The sequence below is a fragment of the Danio rerio genome, chromosome 24 (genome assembly GCF_049306965.1).
Source record: "Danio rerio strain Tuebingen ecotype United States chromosome 24, GRCz12tu, whole genome shotgun sequence".
In the NCBI taxonomy this organism is placed as follows: domain Eukaryota; kingdom Metazoa; phylum Chordata; class Actinopteri; order Cypriniformes; family Danionidae; genus Danio; species Danio rerio.
In genome coordinates, this window is record NC_133199.1 from 38,268,192 (window position 1) to 38,291,279 (window position 23,088).

General features: G+C 33.3%; 2 protein-coding genes across 7 annotated transcripts in view; one reads left to right on the top strand and one right to left on the bottom strand.

The window, feature by feature from the left end:
* The window catches only part of agap3 (ArfGAP with GTPase domain, ankyrin repeat and PH domain 3), a 985,397-nt gene that overhangs the window by 590,218 nt on the left and 372,091 nt on the right, over positions 1 to 23,088 (bottom strand). The window lies entirely within an intron of this gene.
* Positions 1,100 to 21,930, top strand: asb10 (ankyrin repeat and SOCS box containing 10). 6 transcript variants are annotated; one of them, XM_073940450.1, is made up of 7 exons: positions 5,126 to 5,454; positions 5,541 to 5,601; positions 5,678 to 5,825; positions 10,316 to 10,583; positions 14,792 to 15,302; positions 20,028 to 20,141; positions 21,597 to 21,930. In XM_073940450.1, the coding sequence occupies exons 4-7, from the start codon at positions 10,546 to 10,548 to the stop codon at positions 21,780 to 21,782; spliced, it is 849 nt and encodes a 282-aa protein (XP_073796551.1). In that variant the 5' UTR covers positions 5,126 to 5,454; positions 5,541 to 5,601; positions 5,678 to 5,825; positions 10,316 to 10,545; the 3' UTR covers positions 21,783 to 21,930.

Sequence of the window (23,088 nt, forward strand, 5' to 3'; positions counted from 1 at the left end):
TCTCTGGCTTTGCATGGCCACAGTCGCGCTACCCTGTAGCAAGATGGCGGCGCTATTGACGCATTCTGTCCAATAGACAACAATAGGCCAGGCGACATCTAGTGTGTATATCTATGCACTAAGACTAATTTAGCTTATTTAATTCACCTATAGTGCACGTGCTTGGACTGTGGCGGAAACCGGAGCACCCGAAGGAAACACGAGGGAGAACATGCAAACTCCACACAGAAATGCCAACTGGCCCGAACGGGATTAGACCCTTCTTGCTGTAAGGCAATAGTGCTAATCACTGAACCACCATGCCACCAACCCACTTCCATAGTCAATATAGTTACCATACCTGCCAACACTCCCGTATTTCAGACCCATCTCCTGCCCTTCTCCCATATCGATTTGTCTGCTGGAAACTTTCCTCCATAAATAAATTTTGTATCAGAGTGCAGCAATGTTTTGTCAGCTAAACATCCTCTGAAAAAAAAAAAAAAAACGAGTTCCCTGTCAATCTACATACAAGTTAATGTTTAGATTTCAAAAAGTTTTACAAATATGTCATATGTACATGCAATATATTTTTCCAAATTTATCAAAAATTGTATAAATATGAATATGATTGGTTCCATTTAAGGCTCTGGTAAACAGGATTTGGATCACAGTGATTCAACCCAATGTTCCTTTAAAAAAACTGTCATGAAAGCAAGATAGATCCGTTAATCCTGAACAGAAAAACATAGGACTTCCAAATCTGGACCAATTTGATTCAGATTTTTTTTTTAACTGGGCCCTGAATGTATATTTTTGGTTCAACTAAAACAAACAAACTCATAAAGGTTTAGAAACATCTAGAGATAAAAAAAAAAATGATGAGTACATTTTAGTTTTCAGTTGAACTTTCTCTTTAACATGCACTTGAACTGGTGCATACCTATAATACAGAGGCAGGTGAATGTATTTTAATCCAAAAATCATATCTAACCATAAAAGCTGTGATTAAATGCTAAAAAGGTTTTCAGCCGAGCTGTAAAAGCTGTTTAGACATCAACAATGAGTCACTGCCTTCTATCTGCTACACATGTAAATAGTAGAGTTATTCTCCACTCATGTGACACTGTAAAAATAGTCCTGATGCACATGCGGCAGACTCGGATATCAAAACAAGCCTCCAAGCGCAGAGGCAGAAGGCCATTTCAAAGATCCCAGGACTTTTAGTATCTACTCAGAAAGAAGCTAGTGTGGATATTAGTTAAAGTATATCTAGGAGGAGTCTGATGTATAACTCAAGCTCTCTGCGCTCTTTAGAGCAGGAAAGGCACCAGATGAGACTGGCTGCCCCGGTTGTTAGTGGATACCTGCTGAGGAAAGAAGCCCGGGACAGAGGGACGTCTTCCAGGCAGACCACTGGAAACCCTGTGATGGTGTGCCGGGACCCTGTTGTTCAAAATGCCCTGTACACTGGAAACATAGAAGCTGTGAAAGAGGTCTTCTCCAGAGGCTATCCTTCAGACCTGATCATCCAGCCTCAGGGAGGAGACATGCGCTGGGCCGCAAATGGAAAAGTGAGAGGTAAGGCTACATCTGTAAATAAGCAACAGATAAAAAATAATAAAAGCTGGGAATGTGTTACACAAGCTCAGACTCATTAAAAGTATGTTCGTCATCCTACATTTTAGCGAAACATAAAATACATTGCTCCTTGTACATTTTGTTACACGTTTCAAATGACAAATCCACTAGAGGGCGATGTATACATTTTTGCATATCAGAAAATTGCTACTTAGTGTGCATTTTGTTATACATTTCAGACACACATCTGTCTTGTACATGTCCAAAAGTAGGAGGGGCTTGTCATTCAGATTACCTAGCAAACTACTGACGTAAATCCCCAAGAATTCCCTAAACCCAACCAATAGTATTTCCAAAAGCAAACGTAAGAGAAAAGTGCACAGCGACCACGTAGTTCACATTGCTTTTATGTATGTTGTGGAAATATGCTTCAATGGAATCGAACCCGAGCGCTCTGAATCAGTACAACACCATGCAAAGTGAACTACTGAGCAAACTGACCACATCAGAAAAGTTGTCCACATGAAGGTAAATAAGTGAGGTAATTGTATTAAATTATAAATCATTACAATATTTTGTGGTATTTTATTTGTTGTTGTGCAAACAACTGCACAAAAATAATCCATTATTCGTCAATAATATGTTCTAGTACAGTGGTTCTCAAACTGTGGTACGTGTACCACTAATGGTACGCGGGCTTACTTCTAGTGGTACATTGAGGAATCGCTGAGTAATGAAAGAACAAATAAATGAAATTTTAATCATTTGATGCATACGATAACACCAATGTGATCAGCATTGGCTGTTTTTTAAAGCCTACAAAAAAAAAGCGCTGTGCTTAGAATGTTTACTTTAGTGCATCGCGTCATCAGCTGCTAAAAATCAATCCAATTGGCGCCGATCTAGAGAAAAAGGTGCAGGATGCGTGTAGAGCAGATACATGCTGGAGCAGTGGTCCCCAGCCACCGGGCCACAGACGGCACCGGTCTGTAGATTAATTGGTACCTACAATCATACAATCAAATCATTAATTATTTCCGTTTTATTTATTATAGTCTGAACGATCATTTATTTTGAAAAATGACCTTATTCTCTTGTTACATCTCGGTCATTTGAGTGTCAAAATTTAACCCACAGGCTATAAAAATGAGTAAGAACTGCAGTACGACGCGCTTGCGTTTTCCAGGAATACCCAGTTGAAAAAATCCTAACTTTTCAGAATGCCGCACTGCGAGCCACGTGACAAAATCTGATCAGCTTCATATTTTGTATAGAATATAATTTTGGTAGGTTAATTATCTCAGACAAACCGAGAACACCCAAACACTGCAGTGCTTTTAATTTCCTCCATAAATAAAAGTTGTATCAGAGTGCAGCAATGTTTTGTCAGCTCAACATCCTCTGAAAAAAAACGAGTTCCCTACCAATCTACATACAAGTTAATGTTTAGATTTCAAAAAGTTTTACAAATATGTCATATGTACATGCATTATATATTTTAAAATTTATTAAAAGTTGTATAAATATGAATATGACTCTGCCTCGAACTGTGCAGTGCTGTAGCTGCTTAATTTGACCAACTATGCTGCTTTATTTCAATACTGGTCATTATGGTGGTTTTTGGAGAGACAATTTTACTTGGTGAAAAAAGTTTGAAAACCACTATCCTAGTAAATATCATTAGTGTGAAAAGGAAAGATGCTGGCGTCATACTGCTCGTATCATTCATTTTACCTAGAACCTGCGGTCAAATGTTTGGTCAAATGCGTTTTTGTTGTATTTCAAGTGAGCCTGCGTTGAAATGTAATCTGGACATGGTAAATACCGCCATTTGTCATTATCACATAACCTACAGTACAACTCCAGCTGTGTCTCATAAAATATTGCACGAAGTAGTAATGGTATAGTTGTTTTTTACTGTTTTATTACTACTATGAATTTAAACAAACTACTGATTTCAAATGACTGCAAATTGTTATGGCTATATGTGTTTGTTTAGAAACCTTTTTAGTTTATAGTAGAATTTTCTAAAAGCTTCTTGAAGCAGGAGAGCATTCGCAGGTGAATTTTCTGTCCCCTTTTGCAGACACGTTGCTCGTGTAAAGTAACATTTATCTTTAGCAACTGAAAGTTAATAGCACATAGCGGGCACATACCAATATAAATATAGATACCTATTAGTGCAAAACTCATGGCTAAACATACGCATTCTAGAGCAAAGAATACAAAGATTCAAGAAGGCATCAGATACTCACTCATAACTATTGACTGAACGTAATATTAAAATTTAAGTGGACTGAACACCAATCCATTAAGTTGTCGCCAAAAAAAGAGAATTGTGTTGTTTTAACTTATTTTAAATAAGTAGTTTGAACAAGCAGCAAAAGTCCATTTTTGAGTGTACGTACACTGTTAAAAAGGCTGGGCTATGCACAATCCATTTGTGTGGAGACCAACTTGCCAGTTTTTTTTTAATTTAAGTGGATTGAACATAAAACAATTTAGTTGTCCCCGAAAAACTCAAGAATTGTGTTGATTCAGCTCATTTTAAATAGTTTGAACAAACAGCATTTTTTAAGTTTACGTTTTCACAAAATCAAATTTTCGTAAATAATGCGTAAATTATAGTTTCTATAAACGAACAACAAAAATAAATTTTAAAAATGACTGTTTTTGTACTCTTTCCTAATGTTGGGTTCAGAAGGAAGACAGCATCTTGTTTTCTTCAGAGCGTTTTTATTGTTTGGCTTCTGCATTTGCCTCTCTTTATCGATTCGTTCCCTTAATTTACAGATATTTGTCTAATTTTAGATAATGTTAATAGTTTGTTAAACTATAACAGTAGGTAAAATTACTTCTTTTGTAAAGCTGCAATCACACTGCACTTTTCGCTCCATAGACTTCCATTCATGGGCATGCGAATAGGGCAGACCAGTAACGCGAAACTAGTCGCATGTGCTTGCATTTCACTGCATTCGAAAGTCCAAGCTTGGTGAATTCTTACCTGTGAAATCACATCACGTGATTGCGTAAGACCAATAGAAGATAACATGGAGCAATCGCTTATTTTTATTAAAGTCTAATCATATTGTTTAATACCACTCCTTTTCACAGTGCTATCAGACAAAGTTTCACAAGCACAAGCTCTTGGACAAAAACGTTTGCTAAATAACTAAATGTAAATGTAATTACCATGACTTTTCCAAAACATTGTGGGTTTTTCTGTTTTTCCAAAACTTTTCCAGGCCTGGAAAATGCCATGTGAAAATGGTTTTCCATGACTGTATGAACCCTGCCATAAATTGCTATTAAAGTAATCAAATACAAGCCAATAAAAAAGATCTGTGAATTCCATCTCACAAAGTCTCAGGCCAGCACACGGTTGCTAAATGTTTAACCATACAGTACAATTCCTACTGACAATTTGGGTATTTCAGTAGCTCCTGAGAGGTCTGAATAATTACTTGAACTGCTCAAATCTACTTGGCCAAACAACCCCGGCTTTCTGGATCGCTCTAAAGGTCATGCCAAGCGGCCTTAAAATAGTCCCTCTCTAAAAACAGGCAACAAACATTGAGGGCGAACATTGTGCCAAGTCTGAAGATCAACACAAGCTCAATGCTGAAGCTCCATTCGCATTTGTGCTTTGCTTTACCTCCCGTATGGCGCCGAAGATTAAGTTTCGCAAACAAAAGCAATATCGCAGCGATGTGATCATGACGGCTCAAGCGTCGGGAATTATCCTGCAGTTCTGGAACGCACTTCTGGTGGGAGATGAACTGACTGTCATTAGTATTATTGACGACCCAGAATACACGTTTCTCATAGACGCCATTTATGACACCAGCAACATAGAGGAGTGGAAGAACTTCAGGTTTAACTACAGAGGGCTAAGTATGTTATAGGTGCACAAATTATATTTTAAGATAAAAAAAATAATAATAATTGCTGCTTGTTTACTTATTTAAAATGCAACATAGGCTCAATCTGAAAACGTAGCCCTGTATACATTTCTGGAGATCGGGAATTATGTAGCCAGAGGTATGTATGGCTGCATTTGGTCTTTAAAATGAACACTTTGGGATGGTATGATGCAGTTCCTTTTCGCGCTTACCAGCTGACTGCTTACCTCCGCATGGACGGCTTTTCTGCTGCTACTAGTTTGTCCAGTGGCTCGCCGCATACTTCGGCGGACTTGTGATGTGGAGCAGAGTTGACTGCGACGACCGAGTTTAAGTCTGGTGAAGAATGGTTCCAGAAAGAAGGTAAGACAAAAAAAAGCAAAAAATAAAATAAACAAGTAAATAATAGGGTGAGAATATGGTTAAATTTGAAAACATAATAAAAATCTGACTGCAGCAAGGGTTTTTTCGTTGGTGGGCGGGTCAATCGATGCTTTTGAAAACACTATCGGTTGGGTTTAGGGAAAAAGGAGGGTGGGTCAGTTGATCGGTCAGTCAGTCAGTCAGTCAGTCAGTCAGTCGACATCGGCCTCTGGTGGATTTACAGGAGAAGAGCAGGCGCGAATGGCACTCACAAAAGAAGTTGAGATTTCAAAAAGCATACACAGCGGCCTCTGGTGGACTTACGTGAGAACAGCAGACACGAATGGCACTTCCGAGACATATTTGAGATCTGAAAAAGCATACACAGCAGCCTCTAATGAATTTGCGAAGACAAACACTCTTAAAAACATATCTCATGGGACGTATTTGGTGCTCTCCGGAAATGTATATAGTGCTACGTTTTCAGAATGAGCCTGGGTAGTTAAAATAAGTTGAAAAATCTATTTTTTGGGGGACAACTTAATTGTTTTTGGTTCAATCCACTTAAATTTGTAAAAACAACTAAAGTTAACTTAATCAAGTTGTGTGTGAACAACATGAACAAATTGTGTGGAAGCCATACAGTGCATGTGATGTTGCTATACACAGAAACTTATTTTTGCTGGTTGTTTAGCTTACTTAATTAAAATGAGTTACAGTAACGGAGTTTCATTGTGTAGAGTTTAATTGAAATGCAAAACTGAAGTTGATATTTGAGATATTTGATTCATGTCTCCCAACACAAATTTTTGCTTCATTAATTGAAGCTGCATGAGTGGCTTTTTAGTGCTCAGCATGGTTTGAATAGTCTTAATTAGCAAGTAAATGTTAAGTTAGATGTTATTTAAAGAATATTTGATTCAATTGAAAGACTTTTAATAGATTTCCACAAGTTGCTAAGAAAATATTTCCTATTTTCATTTAAAGTTAATCCAATAAGATAAGAAAATAGATCTGAAATAATATTTAATAAAAACTAAATTAACAAATTTATTCACAAATTTACAAAGTGATCAGAAATGTGCTAATTTTAACGTAGGGACACAAAAAATGACGTTTAAATGTAATACATTTGTTTTGACTAAACAATTGACTTGAAACACTGAGTAAATCAAACACACTGCAAAAAAAATATTTTCCTACTTATGGTTTTTGTCTTTTTTTTTTTATGTCCATACATGTAAAAATTCTTAAATCAAGAAGCTGATTTTCTAGATTTTGTCTAGATTTTATAGACAAGTAAAAAAAAAGAAATAAGTTAAAATTTGGTGACTTATTTTTCCTTAAAACAAGCAAAATAATCTCATTTGCTTTAAAATAAGTATATTTTACTTTGATATAGTCTAACTTACAGCAACACGGTGACTCAGAGGTTAGCAGCATTGCTTCACAGCAAGAAGGTCACTGGTTCGCGTCCAAGCTGGGTCAGTTGTCATTTCTGCGTGGAGTTTGAATGTTCTCCCTGTAAAATAATCTTGTTTGCTTTAAAATAAGTGTATTTTAAGTGTATTGTACCTCCGGGTGCTCTGGTTTCCACCAAAATTCCCCCTAAATTGGCCGTAGTGTATGTGTGTGAATGAGTGTGTACGGATGTTTCCCAGTACTGGGCTGTGTAAAACATATGCTGGATAAGTTGCTGGTTCAATCCGCTGTGGCAACCCCTTATGGATGAAGGGACTAAGCCAAAGGAATATGAATGAATGAGTCTAACTTACTTAATTACATAACAAAAACTAATAAAATTGCAATAAAATACAACCATTAATACTTTAAAAATTAATAAAATGTACTTCAAAAATAAAACACAAACTAATTCAAACTATTAATTAAAACAACAGGTTACCCATGGAATATAAAAATCACACTGTTGAGGGATTTTACATTAAATTATTCATAAACAAAACAATGCTTACCTCTTAAAAATGTATGTATGAGCTGTACGTCCTGACAGAAACTGTATTGTATTTAACTTCTGATTCTGAGGAAAACAGCATTGGCTGAAACAAAAAAAGATGTCTATATTATAGTGTATCACTCTTGAGACAAACAACTGATTTATAGGAAGACATTTTTACAAATATTATTATAAATATGCAAATGAAAATGTTAACACTGTTTAGAAATGTACAATAGGATATCTCAAATCCTGCTACGCACATAATATTAGTGAAAAATCAAGATAACACTATAGAAAAATAATGACGGCATTAGTTAAGAAGTACTATAAGTGTAATATAAATATTGTTTTCTATATCTTACTGATATAGAAAATAACTCCAGTTGAAGTGACTTTATATTTTGCACCTTAAAACAAGCATAATAGGACTCTTTTAAGATGATTTGAGTTCAGTTTTGGTCATGCACAATTAAATGTGTGTATTAGAGCAGTGTATACGTTTTTGAACAAACTTTGTTGCCTCTTGATTTGCAGTGTTTCCACGTCACTCTCGCCTGCTGTCACAGTCATTTGTTCCCCTGTGTGTTTCGCTTGCACACAGATTGCTCTCTTTTATTGCTCTCACCCCGACTGTGACTGTAAGGTTGTCTTGGGCTCTTTTTATGAGTTTGTGTTTATGTTTGTTCCCATGAAAGTTGAAAAAAAAAATACTGAACACGAGAAATAAAAGAAAGTAAAGCATAGGTTAGTGGCATTATGCACTGACTGTGTTGTTATTTTACAACTGTAAAAATGCAGGGTTCCACACAAATCAATTAAGTTAATTGTTTTTACAAATTTAAGTAGACTGAGAATAAAACATTTAAGTTGTCCCGAAAACAACTCAAGAATTGGGTTGATTCAGCTCATGTTAAATAAGTAGTTTTTGGGTGAGTTTTTGTTTAAGAGCTGTTCAAATATTGCCCTTAAATAATTGACCAAAAAGTAAGTTTGAAAATAAATTACATTAGAATAGAAAATTTTTCTAATGAAATCAATAGTTTCAAATCATATTTCAATAGTTTTTTTTTATTATTATTTTCATTTTTTTTTTATCAGCAACAGATTGTTTTTAAAAGCCTTGAAAATAAATAACATTTAAAAATAGAATAGAAAATGAGATTTTTAAACTGTATCCACACTCAGAGAAATGTTTATATTGTAATGTTATCTAATATTTTTAGCCTTTAGGAGGATTAAAAGATAAAACTTGCTGGGTTCCCCAAAACTGATTTGTGGTGCGATGTAGAAATTAAGTTAACTTAGCAGTTTTCACAAATTTAAGTAGATTGAACATAAAACAATTCAGTTACCCCCCCCCCCCCCCCCCCCCCACCCCCCAAGAAAAAAACCTTTAGAACAGCAAATGTAATTTTTTGGTTATTTGTGTATTTTGTAAATAATTAAAAATTTACTGTAAAAATTGCATGGAAATCTAAATGTACATATAGTACCAGTCAAAAGTTTGGACTCGTTTGTTTTAAAAAAAATATATATTTTGTTTATTAAGGCAGCATTTATGAAATGTAAAAAAAATATATATATATATATATATATATATATATATATATATATATATATATATATATATATATATATATATATATATATATATATATATATATATATATAATATTTATATTGTATGTACTTTCAAATAAAATCATTAGTCCAGTCTTCATTCCTTTAATTACTTATACCATTAATAATAATAATAATAATAATAATAATAATAATAATAATAATAACAGTGATTTCTAAAGGATCATGTGACTCTGAAGACTGGAGTAATGAAGCTGAAAATTCATTAAAATCACTGAAATAAACTATTAAATTTACTTATAAACTTCTTTTAAACAGTTATTTTATAGAGCAAAAACATTTCACAAATGTGTTCTGTATTTTTGATTAATAAAAAATGCAGCGTTGGTAAGCAGGAGAAGCTTATTTTAAAACATTTAAAAATCCTACTGACCCCAAACCTTTGACTGGTATTGTATATAGTCAGGTTTATTACAGCTAGAATTACACAAATTAAATCAGATTTGTTATTTAAAACATATGTATATCTCAGCTTTTTAACTCAATGATTTTTCTTTATTTAGTTTAAAAATAAAAATGAATAAAAAACCACTACAAATAATAAATAAACTAATAATAATAATAATAATAAACAAATATGACTAAAACCTCAAAATGACCTCAAAAAATATACAAATAAAACTACATAAGCCACTAAAAAGTAAAATCTTGACACTAAAATAACACTGAACCAAAAACAAACTGTAAACCTGATCATATACAGTTGAAGTCAGCAGGATTAGCCCTCCTGAAATATTACCTGTATATTTTCCCCCAATTTCATGCAAATTAGATTTTTTCAACACATTTTAAAACATAATAGTTTTAATAACTCATTTCTATTATATATAAAAGGAAAAAAATGTACAGAAAGGCTAATAGTCTTGACTTTAACTGTAAATTTTTTCATCAGGACTGTGGTCTCTTACATACGAGCAGGAGTTGACCACACCGCTGCACATCACTGCAGGCCGGGGCTTCAGCGAGTGTCTCCGGCATCTCCTCCTGCGGGGCGCTCGAGTGGACCTGACACCTGGAGGAACCACTGCTCTTCACGAGGCCTGTGAGGAGTGCCAGCCTGACTGCGTCCGACTCCTGCTGCAGTACGGCGCCAATGCCAACGCCACCAATGAGGACGGGCAGATGCCGCTGCACATGTGCACCGAGCTGGATTCCCTCGAGTGAGTGCTTATGCGGTGATTGCAGGAAATCCTGCTGTGATTTTCACCGTTTTCAGATTGGCCCTTGAAAGAAAGAAGGTGCTCGGAGATTTTGTGGAATGAATGGGGGTGTTTGTTTGAGACTGTAGAAATGTTGTGAAATATTATTAGAATTTAAATAAATCGTTTTTAGCCTGTGATTTTTTTTTATTTTTTTTAAATATTTCCCAAATGATGTTTAACAGAGCAAGGACTTTTTCCACAGTATGTCTGACAATATTTTTGTCTTCTGGAGAAAGTCTTATTTGTTTTATTTCAGCTTGAATAAAAGCAGTTTTTAATTTTCTAAACACTATTTTAAGGTCAACAATATTTGCCTCGCTGTTATACAATGATTTGCCTTGTTACCCTAATTTGCTTATTAAGCCTTAAAGGCTTACTTTAAGCTGAATACAAGTATCTTGAAAAAATATGTAGTAAAATATTATTTACTGTCATCATGGCAGAGATAAAAGAAAACAGAAAAAAAAGAAATGAGTTATTAAAACTATTATGTTTAGAAATGTGTAGAAAAAAATTAGGAGAGCTGATAATTTCGACTAATTTATTTCTGTTTTGCAAAGTTGACTTTTCAGACTTTCAGAAATCTGTCACGTACCAAATTAAATTAAATTTCAATTTGAGCTAATAGTTAAGCAATTTTGTTTTGTGTTTTTTTTTTTTACTTGAAATGTGTCTGTTTTTTATAATATGTAATAATTTTATATTAGCTTTATTTGTTGTTAGTTTTAAGTCAAACTACATGAAATAGAGAAATATTTCAATATATTTATATAGATAGAATATTATTAAGTAGTTTGGGGATGTTTAATATTTTATTTTATTTTAGTTCATTCATTTTCTTGTCGGCTTGGTCCCTTTATTAATCCAGGGTCGCCACAGCGGAATGAATTGCAAACTTATTCAGCAAGTTTTTATGCAGCGGATGCCCTTCCAGCCGCAACCCATCTCTGGAAAACATCCACACACACATTTACTCACACACTGCGAACAATTTAGACTACCCAATTCACCTGTACCGCATGTCTTTGGACTGTGGGGGAAACTGGAGCACCCGGAGGAAACCCACGCTAAGGCAGGAAGAACATGCAAACTCAACACAGAAACGCCAACTGAGCCGAGGCTCGAACCAGCGACTCAGCGACCTTCTTGCTGTGAGGCGACAGCACTACCTACTGCGCCACTGCTTCGCCCCTTTATTTTAGTTATTCATATACATTACATACATATACATATTACTAAATTTGTTTTAGTTAATAATAATAATAAATTTAAAAAAATCATACTATTCGTCTTTTTTAACTTAATGTTTTTAAACTTCATATTATTCATACAATACTTCATTTTTTTATTATACTTTACAAACCCAAACTTTTGACTGAAAGTGTACTTTTATATGCAAGGTAGTAGTAATCCCATGGTATAAAAATACAGATAACTAATCCTTTTTCTGCAATATATATATATATATATATATATATATATATATATATATATATATATATATATATATATATATATATATATATAAAACTAAATAAAAAAACAACTTTTGGCCAGTGGAAATAATCTATAATGGTTAAATCATGTATTTTATTTTATTTTCAAGCCTGATATTGTTAACAATAAAAGGTAGCATTTATCAGCCAATATATTGGCCATCATTACAGTTGCTTTTTGTTTTTGCCACAGTGCTATCATATTTTTAACATATTTTACTATCATATTAGCATGTTCAACAAATCTCATAAATAATCATGTGAGTTATTTTCTTTTACTGTGTTTTAGCACATTGTTTACATGTTCCTAACATGTTTTAACATCATGTTACCATATTTAGAAAGTGCCATAATTTATTTCATAAGTTATATTAGTTTCTGCTGGATAATAATACATTAATTAACATATAATTAGAATTTTACCAACCGATATATCGGCCATCACTAAAGTGTTTTATTCTGTTGCCATCATGTGTCTAATATGTCTTACCATTCTGTTACCTTGTTTATCAAGTCCCATAATATATTTTCTTTTCAACATGATATATATATATATACAATAATCAATATACAGTTGAAGTCAGAATGATTAGCCCCTCTTTGAATATTTTTCTCTTTTTTAATATTTAACCAATTGATGATTAATGGAGCAAAGAAATTTTTACAGTATGTCTGATAATATTTTTTCTTCTGGAGAAAGTTTTATTTGTTTTATTTTGACTAGAGTAAAAGCTGTTTTTAATTTTTTAAACACCAATTTACTTATCAGCCTCTTTTTACCTCTTATCAGGGTAATTTTTTTTTTGGACAGTCTACAGAACAAACCATCGTTATACAATAACTTGCCTAATTACCCTAACCTGCCTGGTTAACCTAATTAACCTAGTTAAGCCTTTAAATGTCACTTTAAGCTGTACAGAAGTGTCTTGAAAAATATCTAGTAAAATATTATTTACTGTCATCATGGCAAAGATAAAATAAATCAGTTATTAGAGATGAGTTATTAAAACTATTATGTTATGGAAAATGTGTTGAAAAAATCTTCTCTCTGTTAAACAGAAAACATCTCTACTGTATTTAACCACTATGTGGTCATGTTCCTAACATGTTTTAACATCTTACTACCATGTTTAGAAAGTCCTATAATTTATTATTAGTATTTTATGAACCAATATATCGACCATCACTACAGTGTTTTATCATATTGCCCTCATGTTTCTAATATGTTTTATCATTTTGTTACCATGTTTATTAAGTCCCATAATATATATTTTTTTTCAACTTGATAATAATAATAATAATATAAAAAATAGCATTTAACGATATATCGGCCATCTCTACAGTTTTTCACCACATTTTAATCATGTTTCTAACATGTTTTAACATCATGTTACCATGTTTAGAAAGTCCCATAATTTATTCCATAAGTCATATTACTTTCTGCCAGATAATAATACATTAATTAACATATTATTAGCATTTTATCAACCGATATATCGGCCATCACTACAGTGTCTTATATTGCTATAATGTATTTTTATTTTTTATAGTTTATTTCTAAATTGCTATCATGTTTAACCATCCTGTTATTATTTATTAGGTCCCATATTATATTTTCTTATCAACCAGATAAGAATAATAATGATAATGGCAGCACGGTGGCGCAGTGGGAAGCACAATTGCCTCACAGCAAGAAGGTCGCTGGTTCGAGCCCCAGCTGGGTCAGTTGGCATTTCTGTGTGGAGTTTGCATGTTCTCCCCGTGTTTGCGTGGGTTAACTCCGGGTGCTCTGGTTTCACCCACAAATTCCTTAAACATGTGGTATATAACATGTGGTAGGTGAATTGTGTAAGCTAAATTGTCATTAGTATTTGTCTGAAAGAGGGTGTATGGATGTTTCCCAGTGATGGGTCGCAGCTGGAAGGGCATACACTGTGTAAAACATATGCTAAATAAGTTGGCGGTTCATTCCGCTGTGGTGACCTCAGATTAATAAAGGGACTAACCCGAAAAAAAAAAATGAATGAATGAATGAAATGAATGAATGAATGAATAATAATAATATACAAATTTTGTATTTATCTGCCGATATATTGTGCATCTCTACAATTTGTTAGCACATTGTTATCATGTTCCTAACACGTTTTAACATCACGTTGCCATGTTTAACAAGTCTCTTAATGTTTTTCATAAATTATATTATTTTCTGCAAGATAATAATATAATTAATTAGCATTTTATTAGCATTTTATCAACCGATATATCGGCCATCACTACAGTTTTATCCCATTGCTATCATGTTTCATCATGCTGTTACTATATTTATCAGGCCCCATAATATATTTTTGTTTCAACTAGATAATATTAATAATAATAATAATAATCATAATAATATACAAATTTTGCATTTATCTGCCTTTATATGGGCCATCTCTACAATCTGTTACCACATTTTTATCATGTTCCTAACATGATGTAGCATCATGTTACTATTTTGAACAAGTCCTATAATATATTCCATAAGTTATATTATGTTCTGCCATACACTAATAACATAAATAATTAGCATTTATCAACCGATATATCGGCCATCACTCTAGTATATTGCCACACTGCTGACAGGTCTATTACAGAATGTAATATCCCCAGACTTTTGCTTTGTTTTTCCAGGTGTGCCAAACATCTCCTCGCATTTGGCGCTTTAATAAACGGGCAAAGCTTGGATGAAAACGACACTCCGCTTCATGTGGCGGCACGTCACGGCCTTCCTGACCACGTGGAGCTTTATTTATGCCACGGAGCTGCTTTAAACCTACAAAACGATGAAGGAAACACGCCACTGAATGCCGCATGCTCTCAGCCGCAGGACTGCGCATCTCTGGAGCGCTACAGCCGCATCTGCCACATGCTGGTGTCTGCTGGAGCCGACATTCAGATCAGTGACGCAGACAAACAGATGCCGCTGCACATGGCCTGCAAGAACGCCAACCCTGATGTGGTGGACCTGCTACTGGAGAATAACGCTGGAGCCTTCGTCAATGAAATGGATTACGGTGGAGATGCACCACTCCATAACATCCTGAAGGTGGTGGCATACAAGACAGAGCACGAGCCCGAGAGGATCGTACAGGCGCTTCTCAACTACGGCTCCATCAGGGTTTGGCCTGGAGCTCTGCCCAAGGTCAGGAAGGGACAAAAGAGGGTTTATATGCTGAGCAAAATTCTTATATTACTCATAGTCAAGGAGTGAGTGGATGGAGGTTCTGTCATTAATTTGGGAATTATGGGAACTAGATAAAATAAGCTGAATATTGATGATCTGGTCTAAAAGTTTGAAGTTATTTTGTTACAAGGTGTTAAGCTTGAATTAGTAATATTTTAAGTTTAAAAAAACATTTCAAGGTTCTGCAGGTTTGATTTTTTACATTTTTAAAGCAACAATTTAATTAAAATAAAAATTAGTTTTTTCATGCCTCCTTCTTCAAATCGTACATTTTTAAACTCATACTCATGAGATCAGGCAGTATTAGCACATATTAGAATTCTGGTATCATGCATAAAAAAGCTACTTGTTTGAACTAACACATTTTTAGTATCTTTTTAACATGTCATAAGCTACTTTTCAGACTAACAATAGATAGATACTGTAATTTATCATCTTTTTTATTTTGAAGTAAATATGTATAATTATCTGTGTGCATCTCACTGGTGCGTCCAGTGGCATTAGACTTGGAGAAAGAGTCAAGTAAATGTCAATTAGAGACAACCCTTTACAAATGTTTATTTAGAAGTCACACTGAACAATTACTAAAAACTAGTAAAGAAATTACTATTTATTCTTTTGAGGGAAAAAACGTCTATAATGGCATGATGTAGCCATTACTTGATGTTTTCTAGTTAACAATAATTTAAATAAAAACAAATACATATATATTTAGAGATTCTTTTAGTTTTTTTTGCAATAATTTAGATTTTGGAATGTCAGTTTTTACACTGTAAAATCAGTAGACAATGTAATTTATTATTTTTTTTTTTTAGAAAAAATCTTTAGTTTTTTAAATGATCCTGTGTTGTAGCTTATTTGGACTGTAGAATGTGTTTTGTTTCATATTTTGTTTCAAGATAAATATTGAATTAAGATTAATTTATTTTTGGTCTAAAATTGCTGAACCATGAAAGTTGCATAATGAAAATTTGTTTAGACTATTACAAAATAAAATAAAAGACAAATAAACATGATTTGCAGGTAGAAGAAAAAACAGGCATAGTTGACCTAGTAAAAAATTCTAAAACTAAACGAAAAAAAATCTATTTTCCCTTTTTTCTTTATTTTCCAAATCCGTTCTTATCTGCAAAATTTTCCTTCTAAATAATATTTTTCTAATACTGATCAAACAAATGAGCGTTCTGAAATTTCCTCTATAAGCAAGTCGTGAAATGACACAAAAATAAAAGAATATTTTAAAAACATGCATTTTTGAAGCTAACCCATTTGCCGGTCATCCCCTTGGAGCCCACAACTGAAGGAGGCCTCCATTGTCAATTAGTTAATTACAGTTTTCTATAGGTATTTATCCTATCAAGCTAAAATATAGAAATTAATTCCATTATCAGTTTACCGCGAGCCACATATAATTCTTTACTTGTCACAAATCACTTACAGATGGATTTATTTCTGTCGTTCAAAAGCTATCTGCTAAATACACTTGATCTCACACATCCAACGAGTCCCACTTGTGCCACTTACTTGTACTGTAGAATGTTTTTTGTTTTTAGAATGTGTTTTGATTTTCAAGATAAATATTGAATCAAGATTAATTTCTTTTTTGGTCTGAAATTGCTGAACTATGCCAGAAAGTTACATAATGAAATTTGGTATAGACTATTACAAAATAAAATATAAGGCAAAAAAACATCATTTGCAAGAAAAAAACAGGCATATTTGACCTAGTGAAAAATTAAAAAAATAAATAAATAAAAAATCTGATAAACTCTGTCTTTATTTTCCAAATCAAAAACATTCTTATCTGCAAAATTTCAAGTACTAAAATGACAAAAAAAAATTTTAAAATTTGAAACATGCATTTTTGAAGCTAACCTGTTTGCCGGTTGTCCCCTTGGAACCCACAACCGAAGCAGGCCTCCATTTTCAATCAGCAAATTACAGTTTTCTATAGCTATTTATCCAATCGAGCTAAAATATAGAAATTAGTTCCATTATCACAGTTTACCGCTAGCCACATATAATTCTTTACTTGTCACAAACAGAGAAATAATCACTTTCAGATGGATTTATTTCTGTCGTTCAAAAGCGCTCTGCTAAAAACACTTGATCTCACGCATCCAACGAGTCCCACTTGTGCCAAATAAATTGCCTGAGTCTTAACGAGGCAAATGTTAATAGGAGATTAATTAGCAGTAATTGCAGAAATTCCCTACAATCCCCCAGAGGGAGGCCCAATCTGTTCATCAGCCCAAGTAGTTAATTATTCCATGCAATGTTCCCCAAAAATACAACTTTCCACCTTTGACCTGCACAGCACAGGTGGAGAGGTTGAAGCAGGTGGAAGCTGACAGGAAACTGATCGCCAAAAAATGTTTGTTATTTAGAAAGACTCTTTGTTATGCAAATCAAATTCCAATCTGGTCATTTGATTTGGTTTCTGAAGAACGTTTATTTTGGTATAGATTATAAAATCTCTCAGATAATAATCAGCCTCTAAATATTATTTTTGGGGCGACACAGTGGCTCAGTGGTTAGCACTGTCGCCTCATAGAAAGACGGTTGCTGGTTCGAGTTCCGGCTGGGCCAGGTGGCATTTCTGTGTGGAGTTTGCATGTTCTCCCCGTGTTGGCATGGGTTTCCTCCGAGTGCTCCGGGTTTCCCTCATAGTACAAATACATGCGCTATAGGTGAATTGGGTTAACTAAATTGGCTGTAGTGTGTAAAAGTGTGTATGGGTGTTTGCCAGTACTGGGTTGTAACTGGAAGGGCATCCGCTATGTAAAACATATGCTGGATAAGTTGGCGGTTCATTCCGCTGTGGCGACCCTGATGAATAAAGGGACTGAGCTGAAAGAAAATGAATGAATGAATGAATACATTTATGGTGTTTTTCTATCAGAAAAAAAAAGTATTTTCTTTAATTTTATTTTTGAATGAAAATGTTATTTTAATTTGGGGTGCATATATCAGTGGTTTTCTGACATCATTTTTATAATTAATTGTAAAATTTACTAGCACTTCTGTCTGCAATAAAATATATGAAATAAAAAAAATATATGAAAATATTACATTTGTTTTGATTCAGCGTTGACAAAGAAAAGTCATTATAATATATTTATTTTTACTGAAATACCACTATTTCTACAATAATAAAAACCCTATATGGCTATTAATAAATTAAATAAATCTTTAACTAAAAACTAAACTAAAAACTAAAAAACTATTTAACATTATCTGTTCAACAGTTGGTGCAAATAAAATAAGTTAAGAAATAAATTAAGCAAGAATGCATTAGGTCAGTCAAAAAAGACAGAATTGTGTTTATGTCAATTAAATGCTTTAAATTAATTAAAAATCTTTACTAATTGTTAAATAATAAAGAATTTATAAATACTTTATTCACTTACTTTATTTTAAACATTATTTACAATATTTTTTTTTCACTGTAATAAATGTCTGTGATGTGCTGCAGTAAATGTCTGTTAGCTGATTAAAAGTATGCTTCCTTACTTTAAATGTTGATTAACCATAAACTGAGCTTTCCAAAATTCAGATTTTCTTTTTGTTATAGTTAAAATTACTGTTTCTTTTTCTTTATAAGAGTTTAATGAGTTTAATCTAGTTGTAACAAATAATAATCGGTTCTTATCTATGTAATATCACTGAAAAAAATTATTCAAACATGATTCCTTGGATTTACTCAATTTTTTTACGTTAAGTGGTTGTAAACAATTTATTTGTGTTGAATTTAAACAAACAAATTAAGTTGAAGTTTGTTCAATTTAATTAGTTTGTTTAAATTCAACACAAATAAATTGTTTGCAACAGTTCTGCACGCAACACTTTTTTCAGTGTAGATAAATATTTTGTATTTCATTCATTTCATTCATTCATTTTTCTTCGGCTAAGACCCTTTGTTCATCAGGGGTCGCCACAGCGGAATGAACCGGCAACTTATCACGCATATGTTTCACACAGCGGGTGCCCTTCCCACTGCAACCCAGTACTGGGAAACATCCATACACATTCATTCTCACACATAAACTATGGCCAATTCACCTATAGAGCATGTGCATTGGATTGAAGGGGAAACCTTCTTTTGTGTGAGGCGACAGTGCTAACCGCTGAGCCACCGTGTCGCCCTTCATTCATTTTTATTTGTATATTTTAACTGTATAATTTTGGCAACCACAGCTGTGAGTTGTTGTTTTTTTACAGTAAATTTTACAGAATTGTATTCAATGGTGTATATTTAACAATCTAGTTTTTGACTTTGTGTTTACAATAATTAAATACTTTAGATAATATTTTAATTTTAATTAAAAAGTAGGAAGCAGCACATAAAAATATCCTAAATAACATTTTTTACATTTTCAAAAAAATATAAAACTAGACTTTTCAGTTGTTAATAATATTTTTTAACTATTAAATTAAATGTATTTTAGAAAAATCCCAGTTTCCACAAAATAATACACAAGATTCAACATTCATTTAACAAGATTCTCCAAAAAAAGGTTTTTTAGATAAAAATCCTGATCAAAAATGATGATTTGCACAAAGATGTTGAGCAGTTTTTAAAATACATTAAAACAGAAAACAGTGATATTTTAATTTCTGTTTATTTGTTTTAGTTTTTTCCTGTAATATAACTGCATTTTTTCTCTACCATGTCTTGCACAGGTGTTAAAATACTGCTGCTCATCTCCACGTACAATAGAAGTGCTCTTAAACGCCTACGACCGACTCAAAATCACTGACGCCTGGGTTGAAGCAGTTCCTCCTGATATCTTTCAGGTCAGATTTCTTCCAACATTTGTTTTGAGTGTTTCACCTCAGAACTGAGATTTTTAGCTTATCATAATTCTTTTCTTCAGTCTAATATAAAAATATTTTACAGATTACGTTAGAAAGACTTTTAAGCTTCCAATAATTCATGTTAGTTTTTTTTTTTTTTTACATTAATTAATCATAGTTCAGCATTTACCAATGCACTATTAAAATCCCAAATTGTGCTTGTTAAAGGTATAGTTCAACCCAAAATGAAAATTGTGCCATTATTTACTCACGTTTGGCTTGATTTTCTTGCTTTTTTTCTTCTGTTAAACACACAAAAAAGATATTTTGAAGAATCTGTAATTAAGTACAAATAGAAATAAAAACTATGAAAGTCAAGGGTTACAAGTTTCTCACATGTTTCATTTGTGTGTGTGTAGAGTGAAGTGTTACCAACAAATTTAGTTTGTTCTGGTGATATATATTCACAATTAAGGAGCAATAAAAAGAGATTCCTCAAATCCCTACATAAAAAATCTTTCACTCACTCATTCATTCATTCATTTTCTTGTCGGCTTAGTCCCTTTATTAATCCGAGGTCGCCACAGCGGAATGAACCGCCAACTTATCCAGCAAGTTTTTACGCAGTGGATGCCCTTCCAGCCACAACCCATCTCTGGCAAACATCCACAAACACATTCACACACTACGGACAATTTAGCCCACCCAATTCACCTGTACCGCATGTCTTTGGACTGTGGGGGGAAACCTGAGCCCGGAGGAAACCCACGCGAAGGCAGGGAGAACATGCAAACTCTAACACAGAAACACCAACTGAGCCGAGGTTCGAACCAGCGACCTAGTGACCTTCTTGCTGTGAGGCGACAGCACTACCTACTGCGCCACTGCCTTGCCCATCTTTTACTCAAACATGCTAAAAAACTTCAGATCCTAGCACAGGAAATGTGTTAAAAATCATGTATTTTAAAACATATTGTAATACAAAAAACTTATTATAACTTTTAATACATAACTCATTTCCTTTGTACCCTTTTCATCTGAAGTGTCTTTTCTTAAAGAAACATTTCACCCCAAAATGAAAATGAACTCACTATTTACTCCCCTTCAAGTGGTTATAAACCTTTACGAGTTTCTTTCTTCAGTTGAAAACCAGAAGAAGATATTCTGAAGAAAGTTGAAAACCTGCAACCATTGTCTTTCATAGTAGGTAAAATAACTACTACACAAGTCAATGGTTACATGTTTCCAGCATTTTTCAAAATATCTTCTTTTGCGTTCAACAGAAGAAACTCAAGGTTTGAACCAAGTAAATATTGAGTAAATGATTGATTTTTTGGGTGAACTGACCATTTAAATGTTTTATACCACAATCAGCAGACTCAACAGGTCTCTCTAATCTCAAAATAGTCTTATCACAATATCAGATATTAATTTTATATCTCGTTTTTGGTGCAGAAACACCGTGAATTCTACGAATCTCTGTTTGCTCTGACTCAGACGCCTCGATCTCTTCAACATCTGGCCCGTCACAGACTACGAACATTTCTGGAGGGTCGTCTGCACCGGGTCATCCCCAAACTGGGCTTACCAACTTTCCTCAAAAACTACATAATGCTGGCATTCAGAGACTACATGCACTGAGAGAGAGCACAACATAAGACAGAGAGTGTGTTTTATACTGTCAAGTCACTGTTGTTCGAAATGTTTGTTTTGGGAATGAATTATGGATGAACTGATCAAGTGACGATTTTATAGGAAATCATTAAATGGATAAATTGGTTAATTCTAATATTTGAGTGTGTTATTTTGTGTGTGTTTAGTGTTGGTGATGATTTTAAAGCTTCGGGAAAGAGGATTAGAGATTCCTTATGAAGTACTGTATAAAATATAGGAGGAGATGCAACATTATTGATACAACACACTTAACTATTTGATTCTCCACCACAGTGAGGCGCCATAGAGCTCAAATACATCCTCAACTCATACTGACAATTCCCAAATCACTGATAGGATATTATGGTGGAAAAAAAAACTGACAGATTTTGAAAGGAAAATATTTCAAATGAATCCTGAACGCTGTAATGGTGTCACTTTCTTCTAAAATAAACATTCAAAAAATTGTTTGTATTTACAAGTAGTTTTAGTTGATATTCCGTGTAAAAAAATAATTGCATTTTAAATGTTTAATTAAATAATTATAAGAGCTGATCCTATTAAAACCTGTTTATTTGGGGAGATTTGTTGAAAGGAAAGTTTCTAACAACCTGTAACAAAAATTTTGAGAATGTAGATGCGATTCTGTGTACAGTTGAAGTCAGAATTATTAGCCCCCTTCGATTTTTTTCTTCTTTTTTAAATATTTTCCAAATGATGTTTAACAGAGCAAGGACATTTTCACAGTATGTCTGATAATATTTTTTCTTCTGGAAAAATACTTTTTTGTTTTATTTCGGCTAGAATATAAACGGTTTTTAATTTTTTAACACCATTTTAGGGACAAAATTATTAGCCCCTTTAAGCTATATTTTTTCCTCGAAAATATATCAAACAAACCATCGTTATACAATAACTTGTCTAATTACCCTAACCTGCCTAGTTAACCTAATTAATCTAGTTGCTCACTTTAAGCTGTATAGAAGTGTCTTGAAAACTATCTAGTAAAATATTATTTACTGTCATCGCGGCAAATATAAAATAAATCAGTTATTAGAGATGATTTATTAAAACTTTATGTTTTGAAATGCGTTGAAAAAAAAATCTTCTCTCCACTAAACAAAAATTGGGGGAAAAAATAAACAAGCTGTCTAATAATTCAGGGGGGCTACTAATTCTGACTTCAACTGTACAAAATATATAGAAAAATTTAGAATTTTGTTGAATCTAAGAGACCTCTCAAAAGATAATAACCCAAAAAGTCAAATAATCCATGCATTGAGTTAAAAACTGT

Bases quoted from the DNA above. Each gene is read 5' to 3' on its own strand.
- asb10 (XM_073940448.1), top strand. From the start codon at position 1,266: ATGTATAACTCAAGCTCTCTGCGCTCTTTAGAGCAGGAAAGGCACCAG. The intron at 1,561-10,315 runs GTAAGGCTACAT...TTTTTTCATCAG, and splicing joins CGCAAATGGAAAAGTGAGAG to GACTGTGGTCTCTTACATAC. The intron at 15,303-20,027 runs GTCAGGAAGGGA...TGTCTTGCACAG, and splicing joins GGCCTGGAGCTCTGCCCAAG to GTGTTAAAATACTGCTGCTC.